We start from the raw sequence: 26911 nt of genomic DNA, 5'->3' as shown, positions 1-26911 counted from the left end.
TCTCAGTTGTTTTAACTTCTTGAAATTGGGCCTCTGTTTCTTTAAAAACTCCTGCTCTTTATGAAACTCCGCCTTCAGGAAGTCATCACAACATCACTCATCACCCTTTCCCAGAGTTTTCACCAGCCTTAAGTGATTTGCACAGCTGAATGGTTGCCAAGGGAGACTGAAGAATTTCTCAATCATGCATGAAAGAATCAAATCAACACTGCAGGTATATTTTGATGAGGTAATAATATTTAAACATGATGTAAAGCTCCAAGAAGTCGATTTTCCATAATACTGCCTCTTTAACACAAAAACATGGTAACGCAATGTTAGCTAAAAACATGGTGGTGCTGGCAGACTGCCCTAGCGCCACTGACACTGAGATTAGCAAGTTTTCTGGAGGAAGCCCTACCAAATGCAACCCTAACCCTAAGGAATGGTGAACCAATCTCTTACCTGATTGGCCCGTCGGAGGAGTCAGGGACGATGGCGGAGGTGTGTCCCAGCACAAATCCGGGGATCCAGCCCTCGGCAGCGGGGCCCTGCTCCGTAGCCGCCCTGAACACCAGGAACATGTTCTGCTGGTTGCTGGCCAAGATCTGGACCACTTCGCCCTGACTGACGCTGATCTCATCCTCCTTCACAGCCATGTAGTCCTGGGTCACCAACATGGTGGATACGCTACTGCTGCTGCTACTTTCACTCTGTGCAACAGGGAGGAGACAGGGGTTGAGAAATCACAGTGAATTTAATGAAACCAGGCTTTGTACAAGGTTTGTTGTTTTCCTGTGACTAAAAAAGTTGCAGTAAGACGATTTCCTCTGCAGTCGTATTTGCAGCTCCGGGCAAAGATGAGACGAAAAGCGTTAGGTTGAATGAAAGGATCTGAGTATATTTGTGGAGGAACCACAAACGTCAGAGGTTAGTTGCAGGTAAAGTCAGTGCAGTCACACACCATGAAGACAGCAGCTGGTGAGAGACAGCCAAGAGGAAGGAAGGTTGTTAGTTTGAGCTTTGGTAAAGTTAAAAAAGTCAGGAAACAAAAAGCCCAAGTGCAGAGTCTCTCTTAGGAAAAGTGAGGACAAAAGCACGGCGGTTGAAACCTTTAAAGGGAATTTGTCTTGAGAAATGATCTAAAGCTACAGAGCGTGATGCTGAAGAGTGGAGAAGATTGTCAGAGATGCTTAGTGGGGAACAGATTAGTACTGCTGGCAGCAGCGGGAAACGCCAGGCTTCCCTTGGCCTCTGTGTTAGTGGAATCAGCCGTGGGCCGCAGCTAGAGGTCTTACCCCGTTGCTCTGGGTGGACTGGATGGACTGCTCGCTTGCAGATGAGCATGTGCTCATGCGGTCAGCCTCTTTGCTGTGCGTGGAGTGTCTGTGGGCCTGAACCCCCGGCTGACGGGCCGGGGTCTCTGCCGCCTCTCCTGGGAAGGTGAACGAGCCAGACCTGCTGGCGGGAGAGGCTGGCATAGAGCTCCAAAATCCAGATCCGGTCTTCTGCCCCGGGCTGGGAGGGGGAGGAGGAAGAGCGTCCTTTCCAAAGGCGGTCGCGGCCGGAGTTGGGGCGATTGGCGACACGGCTCCGGGCCGTGGTTTGGAGGTTGGCGTGGAGGGCAGAGGCCCCACTGTGGCACGAGGAATAGGGGTTACAGTGTTGGCGGGTGTGAGGGTCTGCGTGTGTGTCTGGTCTTCTGCGGTCTGCAAGGGACGCTTGCCCTGCGGACTGCCCCCTGGAGGAAGCGGGGTAGCAGGGACGGGACGAGGGGACAAACCTGGATCACAACCGAGCAAAACTGACACCTCAGTCACAACCTTCAATGTGCCGTGAAAATAAAGCTGGCCGAGCAAGGGGGCGACGTTCCGTACCTAACATCTTGTTGGGGCCCTCCGCATCGGCCCCGGTGAGGTGACGGAGGGGCTGGGGCAGACGAGAGGGTTGGGGGATCTTGGAAGGCCGCCGGGAGACGCTCTGCGGTCCTGATGGGGCGGAGCTGGTGGGTGACACACCACCAACACATCCGCCCTGAGCTCCCACGCCGGCCCCAACGTGATTCCTCTGATACTCTATTGGCGAAGTCAGAGCTGTGAGACGGTACAAGAAAGACAGCCATGTACAAAAACAGCTCCGCCACCAAACACCAGGTTCTGTGCGTCTGTCCGAAGGCTCACCATTGAGGAAATTGCGTTGGCTCTCCAGTATCTGGCTGATCTGAAGGGTCCAGACTTCACACACCCCCGGATGGGAGGAGTGAAGCACCAAGGACTCCAGCGTCCCGTTGGTTGACCGAGAAGTGAGAATAAACTTACAGGGATCGCCTTCCTCGCTCTCCTCCAGACCCAAACAGCTGACCTGGATAGCCAAAAGGGTCAGGGACTCAACATCTGTGCCACAACAAATCAATCAGGCAACTTTGTAGTGTTCTCACCTTGATGCTGTGTTTGTAGAGGAAGCCTGGCAGAGAGAAACCTTTCTTTTTGTCCAGAGGCTCGCTGAAGATAACCAGCTGCTCGAACAGGAACACCCTCCTCTCCTTCATCCTGCCGTGCGGGCCGCCGTCTGGGTCGGACACCATGAACGTGTCCTGCAGCAACAAGCGACCCTGAGCTACAATCTTCCCCTGGAGACAAAGAAACGGGAAAAATCTTTTAGTAGAAGCATTTCACAATGCAGAATTCAGTATAAATCAGTTAAGCCACTGTCCCATTGAGCTTTTTCACATTTCGCCAATCCTTTATTTTATTTTATTGGAATTTTATGTGATAAACCAACAAAAAGCATTTAATTAGGGATGCATAAACGGCCATTTTCTTAACAACCAGGATTGTTAAGAAGGGCTACATTTTTTGGAAAATGCTCAATTTAAATAAATAACAAAAATCATAATTAAACTTTAACATAATTTTGTATGAAATACTGACTCAATAAATAGAATATTGAGGTTGTATCACATTATTAGCCTCGGACATATTCATAAAATATAACAAAACAGGAACCTCTTAACTTGCTAAAGAGAGAAATAAAAGACAATGGATTGTTTCTCTTTCCAGTTCTTTATGCCCCCGCCATCTTTGTTTCTGTATCAACCGGCAACATTCAAGATTACGCCTTCTGCTGGATGGCGGTCAAACTACAACAGTGACAGAAGATCTGAGCCCACAGTGTATCGATTGGAACTAATTTTAACCTAATAAACCATTAATCGTCAATTAATCGTAAATCAAATAATTGTTTGTATCCATATGATGAATAATTGTGAAGAGGAAAGAAAACAATACAGGGTTTTTAAGGAATAAATCTACTAAATCTAGTGTACATTCACATTCAACCCCCTTTCACAGATTTTTTTCTGTGTGCACATATGCTGCAAACCGTTTCCTTTTCCCACTTTATGCAGGTCTCTCACATAACATTCCAATAAAATATACTGAGGTTTGTGGAAAAAGCCCAAAAGAAACGTTTGGGAGGCAATGTTGTGTAATAAAATTTTCCCTACATCAAATCCTTGAAGCCGACCAACATTCATCATGTCGTTGCACCTTTTTGGCACAATGCACATGACCTCCACTGCTTTCTGTAAGAGGTGGAAATGAAAAATGTTTTTAGAAAAGCAAAGATTGTCTTTTAAATTAAGTGTTCAAGCAAAAGCTTTCAGTCACTTGCCTCTATATCTGGACACTCCAGTCCAGCCTTTTTAGAGTGTTTGAGGAAATCCTAAATCAGCCAAAGCAAATATGTTACAGCAAAAGACAAAAACATTGGTAATGTTTGACTTTGGAAAACACAATCAGCGAAGTCAGAGATGAAGGTGTTTTTTAAGTGAATCTAAGCCGAGTAGAGGTTTCGGCGCCCTCTGCTGGGTCAGTAAGGACTAACCTTGAGCAGCAGCTGGTATTTCATGATCCTTTGAACAGGTTTAATGAGAAGGTCTGTGATCTGCAGCCGGTGCCCCAACCTCTGCTTCAGATCCTTCATTTTAAAAGAAAAACAAACAAAAACTGAGTTCTCAGAGTTTGAAAGCTGTCTACATCTGATGCCTCTCTAGCTAAATCACCGTTTACCTCGAAGTAGGTGTCGATGTACTCTGACACGATGTGCTCCGACTTGGGCTTGTTCTGACAGTACACTACGTACATATTTAATCTGCGTTCCTGTGAAAACACCAAGCAGAAGACTTCAGAATTCCCCAAACACAAAGTTTTAATCTAGAAAACAATGTAAAAATGACAAACCTGTTTGAGAAACAGTAGTCCCAGTCTGTCAGGGTCTTCTAAGCATTTCTCTAACTCCCTGAGGAAGAAACTGAGTGGAAGGGAAAGAGAAACATTTAGTTATTTAGTTGTCGACTGAACAGAAGGAAATCTGTATTCTAGCATTTGACGTACTCTTTGTGCCAGTCGTAGATTTGATGGATGTTTCCAAACACGATTTTATCCTTCCCCCTCATATCATCGGGAACGCCCTCCTCCTTCATCCTGCTCATGTAGCCCTTATTTATGGAGACAAAAGAAAAAAATATGTATAAGCTTGAATACACGGCATAAAGGAAAACAAAGAAACGTAGCGCGCTCACTTCGACAACAAGAGCCAGATCCCGGACGTAATCTCGCTCGGTTTCTAGCAGCTCCAGCAGAACGTAGCTAAAACAACAACAAGATGATTCAGCTGAAGAGAGAAGTCAGCGTGTGTTTGTATTAGACAGCAGCACACTTACTGTCTTTTCTTGACGATGCTGGCCCTGCGCTCATCCATCTCTTCCCCAGGCGAGGAGGAGGACAGGAGGGAGTTATCGGAGGGGTTGAAGGAGGGAGAGCTGCTGTCGCCCTGCTCTACAGACAGAGAGCTGGGCCTGTCCTCCAGAGCCTGCGTCCACACGCAACAACGGGGGGGAAAAAAAGCAAATACAGGTCAGCTGGAGTCATTTCAACTGATCATAGTTCTAAAATATATATTTATTTTACAGGATTTTTCGAATGATGAGCACTGATGTTAATCAAGTTCATTTTATAGCAGCTGCTGATGAAGGCATGGAAAAAAATAGGGATGCACAATATATCGGCACTGACATCGGTATCGGCAGATGTTTAACAAATCGGTATCTAATAAATAAAATTGATTTGATGTCAACAAGCGATATTTATCTCCATCTTGTTGTTTCCGGAGGACGAGTTTGGTCATGTGGTATTTGTTTGGTCATGTGACAGTGATCGTGATTCAGCACGGGATTTAAATAAAGAAGCAACGTCAGCGGGGGGCGCTGCTGAGCACCGACTATGTAGGACGTGTTTTGCGGGTGCTCCGATGGGATATGTGTTTTAATGTAAATTTTTGCACCTCTTTACACACTTTTTTGGAACATACTGGACTATTAGTGAACGAAAATACATATCTGATGTGCAACTTGTAAGTACCGCAGTTGAATATGGGGAAAAACGACAAGGCTACTCGCAGCAAGGCTGACCACGAGGCTCCTGCTGAACCAGATGCTAATAGCATACTGCTATCCAAGATGCAAGAGATGCTGAACGACTCCCGCACTGATCTCATCAACAGGTTTGAGAACATTGTTTCGAATGTCGTTAAGACGGAGATCTCAGCCGCGCTGGCACCGCTAGAAGCTAAAATTGCCTCGTTTGGGACTGCCATTCACGATTTGGAGCGGGCTGCTAACGATCAGGATGGGAGGCTAGCTACCATGGAGGCCTCGGTCAAATCGTTAAATGTATTAGTGGACACACTGTCCAAGAAATGTGAAGACTTGGAGGGTCGCTCCAGACTAAATAACATCCGCCTTGTGGGCGTACCGGAGGGATCCGAAGGTCAACAGCCGACGAAGTTTGTATCGAAGCTGCTTCAGGATCTGCTCGGCCTCGACGCTAAGCCTGCCCTTGACCGGGCTCATCGCACATCGCGGGCCAAGCCAGCAGAGGGGGACCCACCGCGCCCGTTCGTTGTCCGTGTCAACCTGTTTCAAGAACGGAATGAGATTCTACGGAGGGCTCGTGAGTCGTCTCCCTTACTCTATGAAGGAAAACGTGTGTTCATTTTCCCTGATTATTCAACCTCAGTTGCTAAAAAACGCGCATCGTTTACGAAAGTGAAGAAGGAACTCCACTCTTGCCCTGGAATCAAGTTTGGGCTTCTTTTCCCTGCAATACTACGGATCACTCTTCCCAACGGGCAGATCCGTAAGTTCGAGGACCCAGCCCTTGCTGCAGACTTTGTTGAGAAAAACATTAAAAATGTGGTTGATCCGGCCACAGTTTGAAATGCGGCTGTTCCGGCCACAGTTGAATCCCAGAGGGGCCGCTACCCAGTGATGGGATAACATTTTGTTTGGGAACTGTAATACTCTGTACAATACAATCATTATTTAATGCATTGTGGTTCTCTACAGTGCCTTTCGAGTACTCTGGATACACTGTGGATTTAACTCCTAGTTTGGAGATGTATTTTTATTTTCTTGGTTCTTGTTGATACAAGGGGGCATTTGTGTGTCCGATTGCACATTAGTTTTACATGCCTTATAATATATTTCATGTTTCTACAAACCTGTTGTTCTCTAGATGGTGCATTTTTCGCATATTGTTATATTTGCATCACATTCCCAGGAGAGTAGTCAGTAGTTAAGACTACTTTCATTTTTCAGCCTCTAGTAAGCTGGATGCTATTTTTTGTTTTCTTTTTGATGGGGTTTCGCGCATCCCGTTTGGGGGAATGCTTCAGCGAATGGGTTGGTTTAGGGAGGGTTTCAGGTGGCAGGGGTGTGTGCGTTGCGTTGTTCTTTTTGTCTTTTTGTCTGTGTATGTCTCTTTTTTTTTCGGGTGACCAGGGTGATTCTCGTTTACTTTTGTGTTTTACTTTGACCTATGGCTGATCTTCACTTGACACCAGCTACAGCGGTAGGACGAGAGATCCATTTCACCAGCTTTAACTGCAGGGGGCTCAACAATCCTGTGAAGCGCAGTAAGGTATTACATCATATGCAACGATTGGGGGCACAAATAGCTTTCCTTCAAGAGACGCACCTAAAGAACGTGGACCACGTGAAACTGAAGCGCACCTGGGTTAGTCAAGTTTATCATTCCTCTTTTAACACTAAATCTAGAGGAGTGGCTATCCTTATCAGTAAATCTGTCCCCTATGTGCACTCTCAAACCATTTCCGATTCTTGTGGTAGATACGTTATTATCACTGGTACCATTTGCAATATCCCGGTGGCATTGGCTAATATATATGCTCCCAATTATGACAACGAATACTTTTTTAAACATGTTTTCCAGTCACTTCCCAATCTGTCCACTTATCAGTTAATATTGGGAGGTGATTTTAACTGCTGGCTTGATCCTCAGTTGGATCGCTCCTCAACAAACATAACCATGCCTTCGCGCTCATCTAAAATGATTAACTCCTTTATGTCTGAATTTAATGTTCATGATGCCTGGCGTTTTCTTCACCCCTCCCAGAAGGTTTACTCATTCTTTTCCCCAGTCCACCACACCTTTACGCGTATTGATTTTTTCTTGATTGATAATAGATTGCTGTCCTGTCTCACTGGGTGCAAATATGATGCTATTGTCCTATCAGATCATGCCCCAGTTTCTATATCTATTAGATTTGACTCTCACCCCATTGAGCGGCCTCCATGGAGGCTAGGCACCCGTCTGCTATCAAATGAAAAATTTGTATCTTTTGTAGCACGACAAATAGATTTTTTTATAGAAAATAATAGAGGACCTGAGGTGTCGGCCTCACTACTCTGGGAGACGCTTAAAGCCTTCATCAGAGGGGAAATTATTTCCTATGTAAAGTATGAAAATAAGCTGCGAAGAGAGAGAATTAATACTTTGACACGCCACATTTCTCAAATTGACAACTTGTATGCAATATCACCTTCTCCCACTTTGTACAAGGATCGCCTCGTGTTGCAAGCTGAGTTTGATGTGCTCATGACACAACATACTACTGAGCTGCTACTTCAATCTGGTGCCCAGTTTTACGAACATGGAGATAAGGCTGGTAAACTCCTGGCTCACCAAATTCGACGAGTGTCAGCCTCTCGCCACATCTCTCAGATCCAAACTACCCAAGGCATCACAACTGACCCAATGGAAATTAATTTGGCCTTCAAGGATTTCTATAGGTCATTATACTCCTCAGAATGTACTCCTTCTGTAACCGACTTTGATAACTTTTTTAACAATTTGGAAGTTCCCACCATCAATCAGGGTGTAGCCGACGATCTTGAGAGACCTATTGTAATCTCTGAACTCACTGAGGCAGTTAAGGCCCTGCAGGGGGGTAAATGTCCAGGCCCTGATGGGTACCCTTGTGAGTTTTATAGAATATTTTGGGACAAGCTTTCTCCACTACTTTTAGAGGTATACAACGAATCTTTAACCTCTGGGTGTCTACCTCAGACCCTTAATCAGGCAGTTATTACTCTGCTGGCTAAAAAAGGCCAAGACCCTCAACTCTGCTCTTCCTATCGCCCGATAAGTTTACTTAATGTTGACTTTAAATTGCTAGCAAAAACAATAGCTCTAAGACTAGAAACAGTGCTTCCCACTGTGGTTGGGATAGATCAGACCGGCTTTGTACAAAATAGGAACTCCTTTTCCAACATAAGACAACTCTTTAATGTAATTTACAGCCCACCCTCTGTCAGTACTCAAGAAGTTGTGATATCTTTAGATGCTGAAAAGGCCTTTGACAGAGTGGAGTGGCCATATTTATTCTACTCGATTAAGAAATTTGGCTTTGGGGAAAATTTTCTGTCGTGGATTAAGTTACTTTACTCTGACCCATATGCATCGATTAGGACAAATAATACTCAATCTGACTATTTTCGCCTCAGTCGCTCTACTCGCCAAGGCTGCCCACTGAGTCCCTTATTATTTGCTTTGGCAATTGAACCCCTCGCAATTGCGCTTAGATGTAATACAAGTATTATAGGTATTAAGAGGAATGATACGGAAACAAAGGTCTCTTTATATGCTGATGATCTTCTTTTGTACATTTCTAATTTGAATATTTCTATTCCTGCTGTACTTGCCACACTTGATAAATTTGGGCAGCTGTCAGGCTATAAATTAAACCTCAGCAAAAGTGAATTACTCCCAGCTAATGCCTTAGCCAAGAGTTACCCACTGCACACATTACCATTTAAGGTCATAGATCAGAGCTTTACCTATTTAGGAATCCAGGTTACATCTAAATACGAGGATCTTTTTAAAGCTAACTTTTCTCCTTTATTAGTGCATGTTAAGGAGGACTTTGATCGTTGGTCGATGCTTGGCCTCTCGTTGGTTGCTCGGGTTAACTCAATCAAAATGAACATCCTTCCACGTTTTTTCTACCTATTTCAGTGCATTCCTATCTTTCTCTCACGGTCCTTTTTTAGCAAACTCGATAGTATAATTACCAAATTTCTCTGGAATGGGAAGGCCCCTCGTATACGCACTCAATTCTTACAAAGACCTAAAAGGCTTGGGGGGATGGCCTTGCCAAATTTTAGATATTATTATTGGGCTTCAAATATTAGACTTTTTAGATATTGGCTCCAGTCAGATAGCCCTTCTTCTCCAGCTTGGCTTGTTATGGAGGCCAACTCTGTAAAACCTGTGTCCTTGGCAGCCTTACTACATTCACCATTACAGTCCTCAACTAAACCTTATACTTCCAATAAACTAGTTGATGCATCCTTGAGGCTGTGGATACAATTCAGACGGCATTTTGGCTTGCAATCTCTTTCTGTCTATTCCCCTATAGCTTCAAATCATACCTTTCAGCCGTCTCTCACAGATGGTATCTTCCTGTCGTGGCGGAGAACAGGAATTTTAACTTTTCATGATATGTATATTGATAATACTTTTGCCTCATTCCAACAAATCTCTGGAAAGTTTGGTATCCCGCGCCATCATTTTTTTAGATACTTGCAAGTGCGCAGCTTTGTCCGCTCTACTTATTCAGATTTTCCCAACCTTCCCAAAGATTCACCTTTAGACATTTTTCTTAAACCTACTGTCAAATTGAAAGGAGCCATATCTTTTTTTTACAATCAAATCACGCTTCTACGCCCACAAACCCTGAATTCCTATAGATCACTTTGGGAGGAAGACCTTGGACAGACCATTTCAGAGGATCTTTGGACACTAATCCTGTCATTGGTGCATAAGTCTTCTATTTGTGCCAGACATAATTTAATTCAATGCAAACTTGTGTATCGCACTTATTATACTAAAGCACGTCTGGCCAAGTTTTACACCAACGTTTCTCCTGCCTGCGATAGATGCCAACATTCTCCAGCCAATTTGATCCACACTATCTGGCTTTGCCCTCAGCTTTCTAACTATTGGTCCAAAGTTTTTGCTATTCTGTCAGATATTTTTGACAAGAAATTGGAGCTTGACCCCTTGACTGCTTTGTTTGGAGTTGAACCTCCACAGTCCACCCTGTCCTCCTTTCAGAAATCCTCCTTGGCTTTCTTGACTTTTTTGGCACGGAGAGTGATTATAATAAAATGGAAGTCGCCTCAACCTCCATCATATAGAGATACACTGTATTTCATTAAACTTGAGAAAATCCGTTTTACTTTAAGAGGCTCTTCCACGAGATTTTTGGGTTTGTGGAGCTCCTTATTAAGAACCCTTAGAAAGATGAATTTCCCTAATATTCCGGACTGATAAGGTAGTACCTACTTTATGTAGCTGATGCTTATTATTCTTATCAATATTTCTCTTTCTTTCATCTTCTTTCTTGAGTTAAGTTTGGTTGATACATTAACAGAAGTATCCCCTGGCACCTGATTTTTTATTTATTTTTTATTTTATTTATTTATTTTTTATCTATTTTTTTTTTTTATTTTATTGTATTTATTTTATTTTTTTTCTCGTTTTTCGAGTGTGTGTTTGTATGGGTTGAGGGAAAGAAATTTAGTACTGTGGTCCTTTTTTATTTTGTTTATCTTATGATATATCTGTTTCTGTCCGCTAACGCAATATGTTTACTTTGACTTGATCCATTTTATGTATTTTGTGTAGGTGTATATATGTGGGTATAATTGGGCTTGTTCTAGCACAATTACGTTTGTATTTAAAGGTACACTGTAACTATATAACCATTGCATTGCCTTTACACTGTACCTCATGTTAAAGCATAAATAAATTTTGGAAAAAAAAAAAAGAAGCAACGTCAGCATGATGGTCATTTTACAATGTCAAAGGTTTAGTGGATATATATATAATATTGGTAAATATTGGTTATCAGCCATAATAGCAATATTAGGGTTGGATAATGACTGGCCAAAATGTTCATATCAGTGCATCCCTGGTGAAAAGACTTGTAATGAATTAGTTTCATTGTGATAACGTAACACTAAAAAGTTTGAAAAGTCCAGAAGAAACAGAGAGAGACATGGAAATAAAGAAAAAACTAAAGAAAGAGAAAGAAGTATAGAGAGACAGAGGACTAGATATAGATCGATCAATTAAATGTAAGAACAAACGGTTTCTATCACTTTTGTTTTATGGAAATTGTTGAAGCATCAAAAACAGGGCAGGTGATTTTGATTGTAAAAATGAGACACTGAATAAATGAGTGACAGGTTTTTACATTTTCAGTGTGAGATTACTGCTTTTCAGATATCTGTACAGTATGAAGGATGTCAATAACTGTGGAGGACGCTGCGCCTAAACTCATGACCACGAAGCTGCTTTTGTGAATGTCGGCACACGCACACACACGGTGTGTGTCTGTCTCCTACCATCTTGCTTTTGACCAACTCCTCGATGGCGCTCACCAACTCGGCGGCACTGGGCGTCTCCGAACTGGACGGACGGACGGACAGACGGGACGACGTCTGAGCAGCCACAGAGAGGGGGGAGGCAAGCAGAACAGCCGTGAGAACATGGCAGCCTGTGTGCTCGGGTTCGTTCAGTAGTTCTTGATTTTAATTCTAATTCTCAATTTAGAGAAATCCATTAATGGACAGCAAAGAAAATGCCTTCCATCTAGTGGTCAAAGGTCAGTTTTTAATGACTTGAATGCATATTAGTTGTCTTTTGTGAATGTTTTTTTTTCAAGGTTTAGTAAAAAAAAAAAAAAAATTCAGTGATATAATCTGAGGAGGTTCCTCTAATTGGTGAAACTCCAAGTTTCCGAGGAGTTACATTTAAAACTAAAGTAAGAAAAAACAAAAAAAAAAACAAAACAAAGGAAACTTATGTGAAATTCAGAAAACTAAATGGAGAAGGGAAAACATGAGGCGGAAGGATAAAAGAAATGTGGAAGGAGGAAAAAAAATCATTCAAGGTTTGATAGAAAGAATGTGGGGAGAAAAAAAAAGTGCAATCTGAATGCAAAGAGAGGTTTTCTGTCGTGTTCCTGTTATGGAGGAGAGAATGCCGTCAGCGAGGATGAAAGAGGTTTCATGGATGTGTTTGTGCAGATATAGTTCAGGAGACTCTCACCCTTTCTGTGATGTGCGCCCTTCTGGCCTCGCCAGCATTTAGAGATGCCAATTACTTGCATGGGTAATGAGGTAACGCACATAAGGTAAGAAGAGCGGGAATGAGGACGAGCAGGGGAGGAGGGAGGGTGACGGACGGGAAGCTGTGATTGGTCGGGTGGGATGACAGGAGGTGGGACCAGGAGGGGGGTTTGAATCTTCATTTCAGCATGGCTTTTATTCAGATTGTTAGAGAGGAGGCTGACGGGGTGGGGGGGGGGACCTGACCCGCTTTCCTACGAGCCGCTCGTTCCTTCCTAAGCGTCTGTCGTCCCTTGCTGCGGCTTCTTAAAGCATGCACAAATACGCTGCATTCAAGTGCAAGTCGAGCATGCTCAAGGCATTGTAAAGCTGGCAGAAATAAGGCAGTGCATCCCTCGACTCTGAACTGACCGCTGAAGGGAAAAAATAAAAAAACCTCCACACTGCCCCCTCCTCTTAGGAGCTACATGTGTCCTCTCTCTATTTATTTACAGTTTGTCCTAACCCGCTCACTGTAGAGTTACAGTAAAAAAAAAAAAAACAACAAACAAGCGAGGAAATAAAAGAACTAAAGGAATTCAGGAATGTTATGAGTTTGTTAAAGTACAAAAGTTAACCAGAGTGGTTTAAAAAAACAAACAAAGAAGTTAAGAAGCTTAAAGTCATTTCCCCTCAAAAAGAACAGGCTTTAGAAAGGGCATTTTAAAGTGGAAGGAGCAGGAAAAAAGTAGGAATTAAAGAATCAGACTGAGGGAGGAGACAGAAGGGGAAGAGCAAGGCTTTCAGATGGAGAGATATGGAAACTGAGACAAAGCAAAGACAGGACATAAATCAAGGTAATGCTACGCCATGGCAAACAGCAAACAATACAACCAGGAAACAAAACAAAAGAGAAACACAAATTAGTGTCAGAAGAGTATCTGCTTTAGTCTTTTGCTGCCTAAAATGTTACACTTTGTTTAAAAAAAAAAGACAGGGCAGAATAGGAAGAGAAAAATGCTCAGCATGACATGAAGGTTTGATTTATTTCCGTCAGAAAATGACATTTTAAGGGAAATGAGATAAACAGATCAGACGTCTTAGCAAAAGATGGACTCAGCTTAAGTTCATTTAAAAAAAAAAAGAAAGGTTTAAAGCAATGGACCAAAAGTACAGAATATTATAGAGTTACATCTTGTGTAACTCTGCTTTGTCATTTCATAAACCTAAAGTTTAATATTTGCCATTTGGGTTTTATGTGATAGACCAAGACAAAGCAGCACTTTGGAAAGAGAAAATTCAAATAAACATGCTGATCTGGAATGATGCAAAACGTCACATGAAGAGAAAAACTAACTGGACATCATCCTGAAAACACCCCGACTACAATGACATGATTCTGGCAGTATGATGATGTGGGGGAGCTGATAGCAACATGGTTGGAGCCAAACGACCTGAGACTGGAGCAGAATGCAAAATAATAATAATAAACACAACCAGAGATAATATACAGTGGTCATTAGGGATTTACTCAGCTTAGCTAAACACAGATACGAGACAACTCTAACATTTTATTTGTGAAAAATAAAAATAAAAACTTTACTGTGATGCCTCTCTTTCTGTCGGTCTATGGCATGAAAACTCAATAAAATACTTGGCTCATGGTCGTAACGTGACCAAAAACAAATTCAAGAGATGTGAATAGTTTAGAAAGAACTGAGTGTAAACATTTTAAATATCTGAAATGTAAGACATTTTAAACCATTTCAGGAATCAAATAGTAATGCTCATGCAGTCAAAAAAAATGCAGATTTTTCATATGAAAACTTAAAACTGCCAACTATCTGAGACACAAACTAAAAGAAATAATAAAAGTAATTCTTGATATAGTCAACATTAGCTAAATGTGGAAGTCTGCTTTGGTTTCCATGAAGCTGTTCACTGATGCTCTCTAAAAACCTCTGATATCTTTATAGAACTATTGTAACTTATGTTTACATATCAGCAAACTCCTGCAGGAAACTGGTTGCACTGGATTTTATTTAGAGGCATCAGCTGAATATAAACTCCCCCTTTTGTTTGTCACATTTCTGTTTAATTGCTTTCTTCTACTTGTCAGTTTTGTGTTGGTCTGTCACATGGAATCCCAACGAAACAAACATTCAAGTTGTCATTTGTTGCAGTTTCACTAGGCACTGTAAACGTAACTAAAGCATTTCATTCTATAAAACAGAGTTTTTCCTTACATGGGACAAGTAAGGCAATTACTTTTATGTTTCATTGCAAATAATACAAAAAGAAAAAGTCACATTTGACAAGCTTTCTGGGATGACTATTTAAATCCAAAGCTAAATGATGTTTAGTATCAGAACCGCTGACTGGTCACAGGAAATGAGCAGCTGTGCACATAATAATGCACATACTGTATGTGTCACTATTGTTTTACAAAAATCTGAAAATCCCAATCTGACATGAAGCAGGTCAGATCTTAATCCCAGCTTCCTCTCCTGGGTGATTTGGCCGAGTCTCCTTGTCCTCACCTTGTCATCCTGCGAGTCCGGCTGCAGCAGGCTGTGCTGCTGGATGGCCATGGGCGGGGGCAGAGGAACCGAGTCGGCCCCCTCCTCTCCTTCCTCCTCTCCGCAGCTCTGCATGCCTGACGAACTGGACTTGGACAGCGTGCCGCTCGACAGGCCCTCGTTACGAACCCTCTGAGGTGCACGCAAGAATGGCGGTGGTGAGATTATGTTGCTTAACTAATTCTATGGAAATCAAAGCGTGTGTGTGTGTGTGTGTGTCCACCCACCTCCTCCAGGGTTTCATCCTGAGGCGTGGCGGCGCTGTCGTCAGAGTCTTTCTGCGAGCCCATCGTTATCTCGCCGCTCTTCCTCACCTCCCGGTTCTTCTTGTGCTTGCTGGCCAGCTTCTTGACGTGGCCGTCCGCCTTGCCACTGCTGAGCCGACGCACGGGGCTGGTCAGCCACTTGCGAAGCGTGTTACCTTGGAAACGTAGAAGTTACAGTTTCAACGTTAAACTCCTCTCAGTTTTACCACGACGTCAAACAACTTCTGGCAAAACATGAAATACACTCACACAACTAAGCCTGCCATGATAACAAATATTCCTGTACGATAAATCGTCCCAGAAGTTCTCGCGATATCGATAATATTGCTTTGAGACCATTTTCATGTAGTATTATGCTAATGGCAAAATAATTTTTTAAAAACAACAAAAAACAACAGGTTAGATTTTAATAAACGTTTAACACTGGAACAAGAAGACACGTTAAATAGCCAAAGATAAATAAACAAAACAACAGAAACAACAACAAAAAACGAAGTCTTTGTACACAAAATAGTTTTTCAAAAAAAGGATCTAGTTGAGACCACAGCGACAGACTGAAGACTTTTATCACCAGGTTTTTGGTCAAAATAGAAAAACAATCTATCATGCAAATGGAAATGATGCGATTAATTGATTTATTGCTTATTGCAAAAGACCTACATACAACATGAGCTATAATCGCCATCTTTGAAAATCTTTGCCTACCTGGTCGTTTGGGTCCAGGTGAGCTGTGGGAGCCGATGCCATGACCAGGCTGCAGCGTGGCTGAAGATCCTGGCATGATGGAGTCGTTGCTGCACACCGACAGAGTGTCTGTGAGAGGCAGAGGAGAGGACGCTTTAGAAAGGCTCTGGTATGCGCATTCAAAGTATCGAATTACATTGCAACAGTACTTTGCTAAAGTATTCATACGCCCTAAAATTTGTAACATCTTATCAAGTTACCACCTTTGTAATGTGTTTTGAAAGGATTTTTTTCTACAAGACTGACGGAGGCAAAGTGCTACATGATTGTGGATTGTTTCTGTCAAAGTCTTTCGTAAACATTTGGTAAAATTGAGCGTTTTGTTATTAAGAACCCCTGAGACAAAACTTTGTAAAATTCAGTTTCAATTCAGCATTCAGTTTCTATGCTCTACAAATCTGGAACAAACTTCCAGGAAAGTGTGAATGTGCTGAAACACTGACTTCCTTTATTTCAAGGTTTAAAACCCACCAATTTAGAGTTACTGGGAGAATTTATGGTCCAGTAAAGATTTGTTATTGTGACAGGCCTAGCTAGGAGGGATCTCTAGTGTTAGCTTTTCATCAAATGCCAGAAAGTTCCGCTTTGGTCCCAACTGACCAGAGAACTTCTTGCACAGGTTTTCCTCTGTCCTTTAGATCAGCGGTCCCCAACCTTTTAAGTGGCGCGGACCGGTCAGCCCTTCGCAATTTTGCTGCGGACCGGGGGGGGAAGGCGTCGTAAGTATGGAGTCCGATGCTGTTGTTCGAATGGGGTGGGGGGCAGTACTCCGACGTTGTTTTGTTACTCATTCTGCTGCAAGTTGGCTCAATTTTGACGCGCAAGACGTAACCGGTAAAGTCCAGTTTAGGATTTTCAAAATAAAAGATCTGGAATTAGTTCATTATTTCTTGTGCGGCCCGGTACCAATTGGCCCGGTGGTTGGGGACCACTGCTCTAGATTAACAAACCTTAAGTAGAACTTGCAGCTTTCTTTGCACTCTTCAATAAAAGGTTTGTACCTCTACTTCTAAGATGTTTCTAAAGAAAAATTGTCAAATTTGCCTTCCTCTTCACAATCATCCACCACGTTTTGGTTTATCACATGAAGATCCAAACAAAAACCACTGAAGCTTGTAGTCTGAATGTGAAAATCTCTGCAGATCAGAACTGCAGCGGTCGGATCCGAACCTTTGTGGTTAAAGATTCCCTCCATCTCCATGGACGACCTGGAGTGGGCGATGCACAGCATGGCGCAGGGGACCAGGCCCTCCAGGGCCGGCGAGCGGTCCGTCGTCCTCACCAGGCACCAGTCAGGTTTGTCGTGGCAACGCTCCAGGACCTCGACAGTTTGACCTCGCCTCAGATTCAGCTCGTTGCTGTTGCTGGCCATGAAGTCGTGGATCACCACGGTGAGCTCGCAGCCGCCGGAGAGCTGAGGAAGAGAAGACCCCGTTCAGAGTTCTCATAGGACAATAAAGGATCAGATTCTGACTCTTTTTGTTCTGATTTTTAAAAAGTGCAGAGTGTTGCCACCTTGTCGCTGTCCAGTGTGTTCTGAGAGGTGCGTGACGCCAGAGAGATGGTGTCTGGTTGGCTGCTGCCTTCACCCTGACTGTCCAAGTCCTCTAAATCCCTGAACACAGAACACAGGATTGTGTCATACTGCCATCGTTCTCAGAAGGAGAAAAGATGTTTCCCTCTCTAACTCCCGTCGTGTTTACCTTCGTCCTTTGGGATGCTTGGCTGTGCTGGGTTTGGGGATGTGAATGGGCTCCTTCAGGGCTCCTCTCAGATGAATGGTGCGCTCCTGGATCACCTCCCTGATGTGTTTGATCCAGTCCTGTTTGTTCTCAATGTTTGATGCCTACGAAAGGGCAGGAAAGGAAGATGTTGAACGAGATCTGGCGGGAGATCTCAAAACGAAAAATAAAAACTTTGTTAATGAAATTTCACTCCGTTTCACACAAGTCTGAATGACTTCTCTTTATTTTACTTTTGGTATTTTTCAAATGTACAGGTACATTTGGGGGGACAAAATTACATTTTTGAATGCTACATTCATAGATTTCATACAGAGTGAAAGATTTCAAGTTTTTGTTTAATAAGTTAAATATCAGAAACTCAGGGTTTCTCATAATTACTGTTAATTGCCTTAATCAGATAATTAACGGTGCAGTATGAATCTTATTTTCTTTTTTTTTTTACATATTTGTTAAAACCATGTCAGGACAGTATAATATGAGACAGATAATGTGTGAAAACATCAGTCTCCTCCCTGAGCTACTCTGCTGTGTGAAGAAATGCAACCAATCAGAGCCAGAAGGAGGGTCATAGCGCTGTCAATCATCTTCATGAACGCACTGCTAAATGTGCAAATGGCAGGGGAAGAAGTTACCATGACAGGAAAACAGTTTGTCAGCCATCATCAGTGGCTATGCTAACTAGCCTTAGCATTCATGACAGGCTTAGATGAAGCTGTATCCTAGCAGAGAGCGAGGAAAGGGGGTGATGGGGTGAGCAGCGCGTACATGGACATGATTGACAGCGCTAAGATCCGCCTCCTGGCCCTGATTGGTTGTTTCTAGCTCTCACCTGGAGCACTGCGGGAAAGCAGAGGAGCTCAATTTTTTCACAGATTTTCATTTTATACAGTCATGACATTCTGACAGTTTCAACAAACATGTGAACAAATATATAAACTATAAATATATTTTTAAAAAATTACATACTTCAGCTTTAACTCAAAACGTCTCAACGTCTTTTATTAATCCTCCATAATGTTCTAAGACGCTGCATTTTGGGTTTTAATGCTCTACAAGCCGTAAGCAAAAGATTACAAGAAAATAAAGCTTGAAAATTTTCACTGTGCAATGAATCTATAAGAGTTTCACTTCCTGAAATGAGTGACAAAAAATATTACAGAAATAGCCGCACACATCGATGTTACAAAGTTATCAACAAAGAAAATGAATCAGTATTTTTTTTTCAACAAAAAGATAAAACTTTAAATTCTTAATTTGGAAAACCATAATTCTTTCTGCCAAGGATTTTTGTATTAGTATCCAGGACTGGGAAGCAGTACGCCGTTTAAAGATGTGCAACAAACTCAGCCAAGGCCGTCCTGTAAACAGGAAGCGTGCAGACTTGTGTGAAGCAGATGAGGGCTGTGTTGTGGGATCGTTTGTACTCACCGTTGCTCCATGTTTGGCTCCCTGACTTAGCTTTGAATTTAAAATATAGAATAAAGAATTTCACTGATTTGGCTTAAGAAAAAATACGGGACATTTTTTTTTTTATGCGCTCACAAACAAAACAAAAAAGAAATGAAGTCACGTGATAGAAATGCAAAACATTAATATAATCTGCCTTTGACAGAGTACTGATGGCCATTTAAATGTGCAGACAGTAATGAGGAAAGTGTGTGTGCGTGTGTGTGCGGGGAGACAATTTTCAACGCACATACTGAATGACTACTAGTCAGTGGTTAGCTTAGTAGTGAACGTGTGTAACAGAGCTGAGTGTGGAGGGTTTCTGGGCTCATGCTGTTCCAGCGGCGGACGCTAACTTTAATCCATCTGTGAGCTCCACAACAAAAACACACAGAAGATGAATGGGGGGTGGTGGAGGTGTGTGTGGGGGGTGGGGGGGGGGGGGGTTCCAGATGATTAAAAGATCATTTTTCTGCTTCAACAGGAAGACGACGTGTTACTTTGATGAAGTGGCATGAGGGACTGTGGGCGTTCATGAGCTGACGGTGTCACCAGCGTTGGTGGAAGCGATTCAGCCCACATAGAGTTAGATGTACAAACATCCACAGAAAACACAGCCCCGGGTTTACAGATGTGTTTGCGGGGTTTTGTTTGAACAGATGGAACAAAGTTGATCTGACCGGAGGACAAAGACGACAGAGCGAAAGAAGGAAGGAAGGAAGACAGAGGAGGGCTGAAAGAAAACTCAGCAGCTTATAAAACGTTACAAGTTTACGATGGAGCATCAGGGACTAAGAAAAAAAATAAAACAAAAGTATGAGACGGAAATCATATTTTTACACAAATACATATTGAATACATTTATATTATTACAAAAATAACTTTTTGTTATACTACAAAAAAGTTGTAGCATTACAACTTTTTTCTCATTGTATTTAGAAATTATTCTCGTACGACTACTCTCAAAAGGCCATAATTTCATTTTTGTAATATAATGACGTTATTTTCATATAATTACAACTTTTTTCATAACATCACAACTTTATTCTCATAACAGTATCCCTTTATTCACGTAATACTGACTATTTTCAATATACAACTTATTTAAACTTTATTCCCATAAATCGTAGATTTTTTTCTTAGTACCGCCCTAATACTCTGTCGTACAAATTAAAGAAAAGGGAGAAAAAAGAAAGAGAGAAGGAAAGCCACACATTTGGGTTAGACCAATACAGGTGATTCAAAATCATAACATATATAAAATCTTAGCCTGTCGTTTTTCTCAATGTAGTTTTTAACATCTTCCTCTTACAACTGTATTAGCCAACCCTGGAGAACATGTCAGCAGAAGAAAAAGGAGAAACTTTCTCATTCCTTACCTTGAGAACTATTTTGTTGTCAGAAGTCGGGGTACGTCCCACCCATAAGGCAAACTTACATGGATCTCCTTCGACGTGCTCCGTTACGCCCAGCTCAGACGTCTGCAGGAGGGAAAGAAAGAACGCACCAAACGTTTCAGGTTGTTCCTATTTTACAAGGTTGGATATGATTTCCCTCTTATGCCAAGTGGAGACAAGAAAAAAAAAGTTGTCCTGGGGTAAAAGGTGGCATTCATTACCCCAAATCTGACACCGGATGTGGGTTTTATTACATGCATGTTCTACAAACCTATTGCTAAAGTTAGCTTTTGATTTTGCAGAGAGTTAAGGGGATATTTCACTTTAGCTGACATTGATCTGGGTCTTTTCAAGAACTACCACTGATAGACTTTACATGAGTTTGTTTACAGGCTAAAACAAAATTATCTGTAAGTTTTCAAGTTAGTGGCTCAAAATCAAAAACAAAATAATTTTTTTAAATATAAATCTATGTGTGTATACATATCAACCACCTCTGTTTCAAGTCTTGTTTTCCCTTTGATTGCAATCACAGAGATAAAGGCACCAAAGTTTGAAAGCTCTGTGGGGATCCGTCCTCATGTACTTACAAACAGCTTGCTCTTGTAGATGTATTTGCTCCTGCCGTTGGAATCCTTCACCTCCTTGCTGAACACCAGAGACATCTCGAAGAGGAAGAGGTGGCGCTCTCGGCCTTTACGGATCAAAGTCTTGGGATCCCAGACCTGGAAGGAGTCCTGGAGGATGAGCTCGCCCTGAGACTCGATGTTCTCATCGAATCCTGGGGGAAAAACAGTCGATTTGAACAGAGACTCATTTTGAAATCTAATCAGTGTTTTATCGAAAACGTTTTTTTCATACTTCGCTTTCATTCTCCTCAACTTTTTTTTATGTTATCTCATTAAAGCTTGAAACTTTGATGCATTTTATTTTTAGTTTGTGATAGAGTTGAGCTAAATAGAGGTTTTCTTAACCCTTTCATGCATGAATTATGATCCTTTGTGTCAGAATTTTTTTTCCATTTTTTAAATTTTTTTTCTTAAGACATAAATTTTTTTTTGTAAAAATATTTTTTTTTATTTTCTTTTTTTTATGTGATCAATTGTAATTTTGTCCAAATACAAAGTTGTTATTTGAAAAATACATCAGTAGTGTTGTTCCTTAGGGGTTATCTGATGTCACAATATTTTTTTTACTTGCAAGAGTCGTCTACAGTAGAAGGAGGGACCGGGTCGGTTCTCATGCTTTTTTGTCTGTCGGCCATATTGTATTTAACAAAAATAATTTCTTGCATTTGCAGCTGATGGCCAGTAGTTGATGGTATATTTTATGATGCATTAGTGTCCACTTCAGTGGTCTGTGTGCATTTATAACATAAAAATCCACAGGAAGCACAAGAAAATGGCTTTTAGATAGCTGTCCACTGTAGTGACCACTATGCATGAAAGGGTTAAGGTGGAACTCATTTCTTTGCAAAATAGTTTGGACTATAAATCAGGAACATTGTGAACAGTCAGTTTCAAGTCTTGCCAAATATTCCCTATTTTACACGTTAGTTCTGTCATAAGAAATAAAGCTTTGACTAATAAATAACTCTCAGCTTTGATCTCAAGTCTTTTTAAGTCTCTTTGGTTACATTCACACAGAAGGCAAATGTGACCCAAATATGATTTTTTTTTTTTTTTGCCAAAATGCGACCAATATCTGACTTTTTCACAGCAGTCTGAACGGCCCAATTCCAGTCTTCAGACACTTTCATATATGGCACTAAATTAGTTTCATATTAAAATGATTTCAAAGTGTCTGTTGTCTGAACGGTCATGTCGCATTTTATCTGACTTTTATGTCATCGATGTGAGACACGTGTCATAATTCTGCACAACAAGACAAACTGGACGTAAACAATGGCTGAAAATGAAATTGTAATTATGAAACTTGGAAAGAAGTCTGTGTCATTGAAGCCAATCGCATCACAAGCCCATCACTCTGACTACACGTCCAGACTTCCACAAAATGCCCTTGCTATTAGTTGTGTTTTCTTTCTATTAGCTTCCTTCGCGTTGCTGTGATTTTGTGACGACATGTCGGCTCCCGTTGCTGAATAAACTTTAAAATCGATCCATAAACGGCTCCATATATTATTACTTCCATAAACAACGAGCTGCTGTGTCGTGTCTACATTCTTTTACATTTTATTCCAAAAAGTGTGAATAAAAACTTAGGAAAACCAAACCTTATTTTCACTTTCCGTCAGACAGGAAACAGTTTAGCTTTAACAAGTTAGATATTATTGGCGAAGTAATAATTAGCAGGTTTGACCACGTCTAGATCAACAGTCCAACCACTGTGTGGCGCTCACCTTCCAGCATAGAAAGATGCATGGCATCGTTTGCCTTCTTGGGAACGTTTAGCATCACCTCCAGGCCATCTTTGATCTCTCCTTTCCCTTCTTCGCAACACGTCAGGAGCTCCTAAACAGACAAGCGGACAGGAATCAGCAGAAGCACGATGGAGACTCTTGAATGCAGCAACTGTGAGGTGCGGTGAGATGTGCGACCTTCAGCAGAAGCTGATACTTGGTGATTCTCTGCACCGGCTTGATCAGATAGGAGGAGATGGAGTTGGCCAGTCGGTGTCGTTGCTGGATTTCCTGTCGCCGGGCAGAAAAGGTTGGGTAAGTTCTGATCGTACATAGCCGATAAAACCTTCCCGGTGTCGCTCTCGCTAGCAGTGCTACTCACGTCAAAGTAGTTCCCGGCATGCTCCAATATGAGCTGCGTGGAGTCGGGTTTGTTCTTGCAGTAGTTCACGTACATCTGGAACTTATCGGCCTTAAAGAGCAGAGAAATGTTACAAATGAATGCAGTTCTGTTTAGGTCTGGTGACATGTTGCTAATACCTGCAGCCAAGTGATACGTACCCATGTGACAAAGCAGTGGCCAACATCTTCTGGAAGCTGCTCATACTTCTCCAACTCTTTGAGAAAGATGCTGGAATAAATTTAGGAGTGTGAGATGAAAACGTGAAATACATTAAAAAAACAACTTTATTACATGGAAATAATTGCACAAAAACAGTTTAAATAACTGCTAAAAGTGATATGAAAACCTATGTGCACCCTATTATTGAGCAGCTTCAGCAGCAATGAGTGGAAGCAGTAGTCACATATTGTCAAGGAGCAATTTCTGCCCATTGTTCATTTAAAAATTCCTTCAGTTCACTGATGTTTGCAGGTGTTTACTTATACCGAGCTTCATTAGGTTACAACTACAGTAACTAAAATGTCTGGACTTTGTTTTTTTCTTTTTTTTTCAGCTGCTTGCTGCAGATTTTCTGAGTGTTTGTCATATTTCATACATTAATGCTGTTATACAATACAGACCAAAAGTTTGGACACACCTTTTAATTCAATGAGTTTCCTTTATTTTCATGACTATTGACATTGTAGATTCACACTGAAGGCATCAAAACTATGAACACATGTGGAAATATGCACTAAACAAAAAAGTGTAAAACAACTGAAAATAGCCCTTATATTCTAGTTTCTTCAAAGTAGCAACCTTTTGCTGTATTACTGCTTTGCACACACTCTGCATTTTCTTGATGAGCTTCAAGAGGTCGTCACCTGAAATGGTTTTCACTTCATAGGTCAACCTGCCCTGTCAGGTTAATAAGTGGGATTTCTTGCCTTATAAATAGTCATGAAAATAAAGAAAACCCATTGAATTAGAAAGGTGTGTCCAAACCTTTGGTCTGTACTGTATACAGAAATTCATGTGTAGCTCCTGTCCATTGGGTATAAATCAAATCCCCAAATAATTATTGCATAACTACCATGCTTAACATTTTCCCCCCAAAAAACACATAATTGTGTATCATAAACAAGAAAAAGATTTATTACTGTGAAAAGGACAGGTTAATAAAAGATTTTTCTTCTTCCTGCTCCTTTTGCACATGTGCATAATGTGTCGTAAGAGAACGTGTTTATGAATCAATAATGAAATTTGTTAATAAGCCGATTGATTGATTAAACCAAACAATGCTCTGTGCCTTTAAATAGGTGTGTCTTACTTATGGTGGAATTCATAGAGGTCCTGCATGTTCCCAAAAATGATGTGCTCCTTGTTGATGATTCCTGGGGGAATCTCCTCCACGCCGCTGGTCATCTCCCACAAGTACGTCTGCGTGAAGAGCAGAGCGGAAATGCCACAGTTACCGTACTTTCCAGATGTTTCCAGACGTTTGGTGCGAGTCTGAGGTTTTCTTACGTCCATGCATTCCCGCAGGTCTCGAACGTATGTTTTCTCCGTCTGAATCAGCTCAGCCATGATGAACCTAGACACACACACACAAAAAAACAAAAAAACACACAGGCACAAGTTGGCATTGGCAGCTTGTCATACTGTCCTCATTCAAGCGGTGAATAATCAATAGCTCCTTCTCAGCTTGTCAGCGCCGTCCATTTACTGCAGTGAATAATGAAAGCCTTATGGGGCCATTAAACTCGGTCATAAACCTGCCAGGAGTGACATAAATTATGCTGCTGATTTGTGGCACGAGGCTAAAATGACACAGTCCCCCTCCGCCTGGCGCAGCAAAGACAAGCCGAACAGATGGAGAAGGATGTTTAAAGTCCATCATGCCTTCACATTTACATTAAACTCCCTTATTCAGTGTTGACAAGAACAATAACGGATCAGTTTGGAGCTCGTCCTCTAGAAAGAGCGCCAGGCTTCTCGTTCACCTAATTCAATTAACTCGGCAGTAAATCTTTGGTTTCTGAAGAGAAAGCGCTGACTTGTTATTGTTTCCTTATTATGTAAAGTAAACGCAGTCCTGACTACATTCATAAAGCAGACTGCTTTTAATCTGCTGAATGACTGTGAGGTTTCGTGGAACGCTCTGAACGGAGTGGCAAACAGGTAGCGGCTCACGTACTCCTTCCTGCGTGCCGACTTGCGTTTCTCCTCGTTCGGCTCGTGCGCGGCGGCGTCTCTGAGTTTGACCTCTGACCCCGGAGGATTAGCCGGGATGATGTCCAGCTGAAGGTCCTTGCTCTAGAAAAGAAGGACACTCAAAGATCAGTGGGCGTACTGAGGCATCATGGGAGTGAATTAGGTTTTAACTGGGGAAGGGTGATATGGGTTAATAATAAAATCTGACTTTTTTTCATGCCAGATCAGATTTTTTTTCTTGCTTTATTTTTTGAATAAATATTTACAAATGACAGAAAATAATTTTAAAAAGGGGCTTTTACTCCCTTCTGTGAGTTTACAAAAAAATATTAGGACCAGGCAATGGGAATTTAGTCTAATTATGAGAATATAGTGATATTATTAAAAGAATAAAAATGGAATTTTTACCGGAAGAATGTTTTAAAATTACAAGAAAAATGTTATTTTAATGGGGAAAAAAGCTAGATAATTTTTGTTATTTTTTTAGGAAACTAAGACTTTATTGTCATTGGACAAAGACACAACAGTGAATTTGGCAACAAAATGTCATTGCCTGGCTACGGGAGTATACAAAAAATACTGAAAAACTGTAAATCTGACTTTAAATACATTTAGATATATAAAATTGTTACTGGGGGAAGTAAGAAAAAAAAATCTCCTAATATTAGGACTTTTTTTTTATTGTTATTTAAACTGTATTCTTGCAACATCATAGCTTTGTTCTCACGAAAAAGGAAAAAAACAAAAGAAACGACCCTTATATTTTGTCGTTGAGTTGACCTGAATTCAAAGTTTAAATAAACAGAAGCTGCAAAACATGCTAGTCAAACAAGATGGCCGCCCTGGGCATCGTGGCATCACTCTGAATGCCATGACACCATTCAGATTGATGAATGGCGTCATTCTGGAGTGAAAACTCCTTTCATTCCTTGGAAATCCCAAGGAGTGAAATGGTGAAAAAACAAATCCAGATTTTTGACAAATTAAATCTTCATACGACAAAAATCTGACTAATGGCTCAAACTGATTTATCGTCCAGCCCTGATTTTAACCATCAATCCCCCGTACCGCCTTGTTGGAGTCTGACGGGATGCCCAAGGCTTTCTCCAGGCTGCTGCGGTACTTGTCCATGCGCAGGGAGAAATCTCTGTAGCGTTTGTCCACGGCCGTCACCCACTTCTTAATCTCCGCCGCGTGGCTGTGGCCTTTCTCGCAGAATCCGTCGGCCAGCTGGATTAGCAGCTTCACGCGCTCCTTGGTTTGCTTTAGAAGGAGAACAGAGTGAGTTTAATATTCAAATCTGTAGAAGAAAACATTAAATT

At 41.6% G+C, this 26911-nt stretch overlaps 1 protein-coding gene across 7 annotated transcripts in view; it reads right to left on the bottom strand.

Moving 5' to 3' along the window:
* LOC102222464 (triple functional domain protein) overlaps positions 1-26911 on the bottom strand; it is a 90981-nt gene that overhangs the window by 5269 nt on the left and 58801 nt on the right. For 3 of the 7 annotated variants that reach the window (XM_023345163.1, XM_023345167.1, XM_023345169.1), the window contains 31 exons: positions 26658-26852; positions 25573-25691; positions 24903-24969; positions 24706-24815; positions 23555-23624; positions 23376-23465; positions 23192-23284; positions 22994-23105; positions 21225-21415; positions 20617-20718; positions 19220-19249; positions 17750-17892; positions 17562-17661; positions 17217-17460; positions 16008-16115; positions 15264-15457; positions 14998-15168; positions 11753-11848; positions 4703-4851; positions 4562-4628; positions 4374-4477; positions 4221-4290; positions 4050-4139; positions 3865-3957; positions 3652-3702; positions 3485-3562; positions 2417-2608; positions 2160-2340; positions 1857-2072; positions 1278-1762; positions 445-692 (listed from right to left, as the gene is read on the bottom strand). In XM_023345163.1, coding sequence (XP_023200931.1) covers positions 445-692; positions 1278-1762; positions 1857-2072; positions 2160-2340; positions 2417-2608; positions 3485-3562; positions 3652-3702; positions 3865-3957; positions 4050-4139; positions 4221-4290; positions 4374-4477; positions 4562-4628; positions 4703-4851; positions 11753-11848; positions 14998-15168; positions 15264-15457; positions 16008-16115; positions 17217-17460; positions 17562-17661; positions 17750-17892; positions 19220-19249; positions 20617-20718; positions 21225-21415; positions 22994-23105; positions 23192-23284; positions 23376-23465; positions 23555-23624; positions 24706-24815; positions 24903-24969; positions 25573-25691; positions 26658-26852 — 4259 coding nt within the window. The remainder of the gene's footprint in view (positions 1-444; positions 693-1277; positions 1763-1856; positions 2073-2159; positions 2341-2416; positions 2609-3484; positions 3563-3651; positions 3703-3864; positions 3958-4049; positions 4140-4220; positions 4291-4373; positions 4478-4561; positions 4629-4702; positions 4852-11752; positions 11849-14997; positions 15169-15263; positions 15458-16007; positions 16116-17216; positions 17461-17561; positions 17662-17749; positions 17893-19219; positions 19250-20616; positions 20719-21224; positions 21416-22993; positions 23106-23191; positions 23285-23375; positions 23466-23554; positions 23625-24705; positions 24816-24902; positions 24970-25572; positions 25692-26657; positions 26853-26911) is intronic. The other 4 variants (XM_023345164.1, XM_023345166.1, XM_023345168.1 and 1 more) reach the window with 4 other exon arrangements.

Source organism: Xiphophorus maculatus, chromosome 13 (assembly GCF_002775205.1).
Source record: "Xiphophorus maculatus strain JP 163 A chromosome 13, X_maculatus-5.0-male, whole genome shotgun sequence".
Taxonomy (NCBI): Eukaryota; Metazoa; Chordata; class Actinopteri; order Cyprinodontiformes; family Poeciliidae; genus Xiphophorus; species Xiphophorus maculatus.
This window is presented reverse-complemented; position numbering and strand designations above follow the sequence as displayed.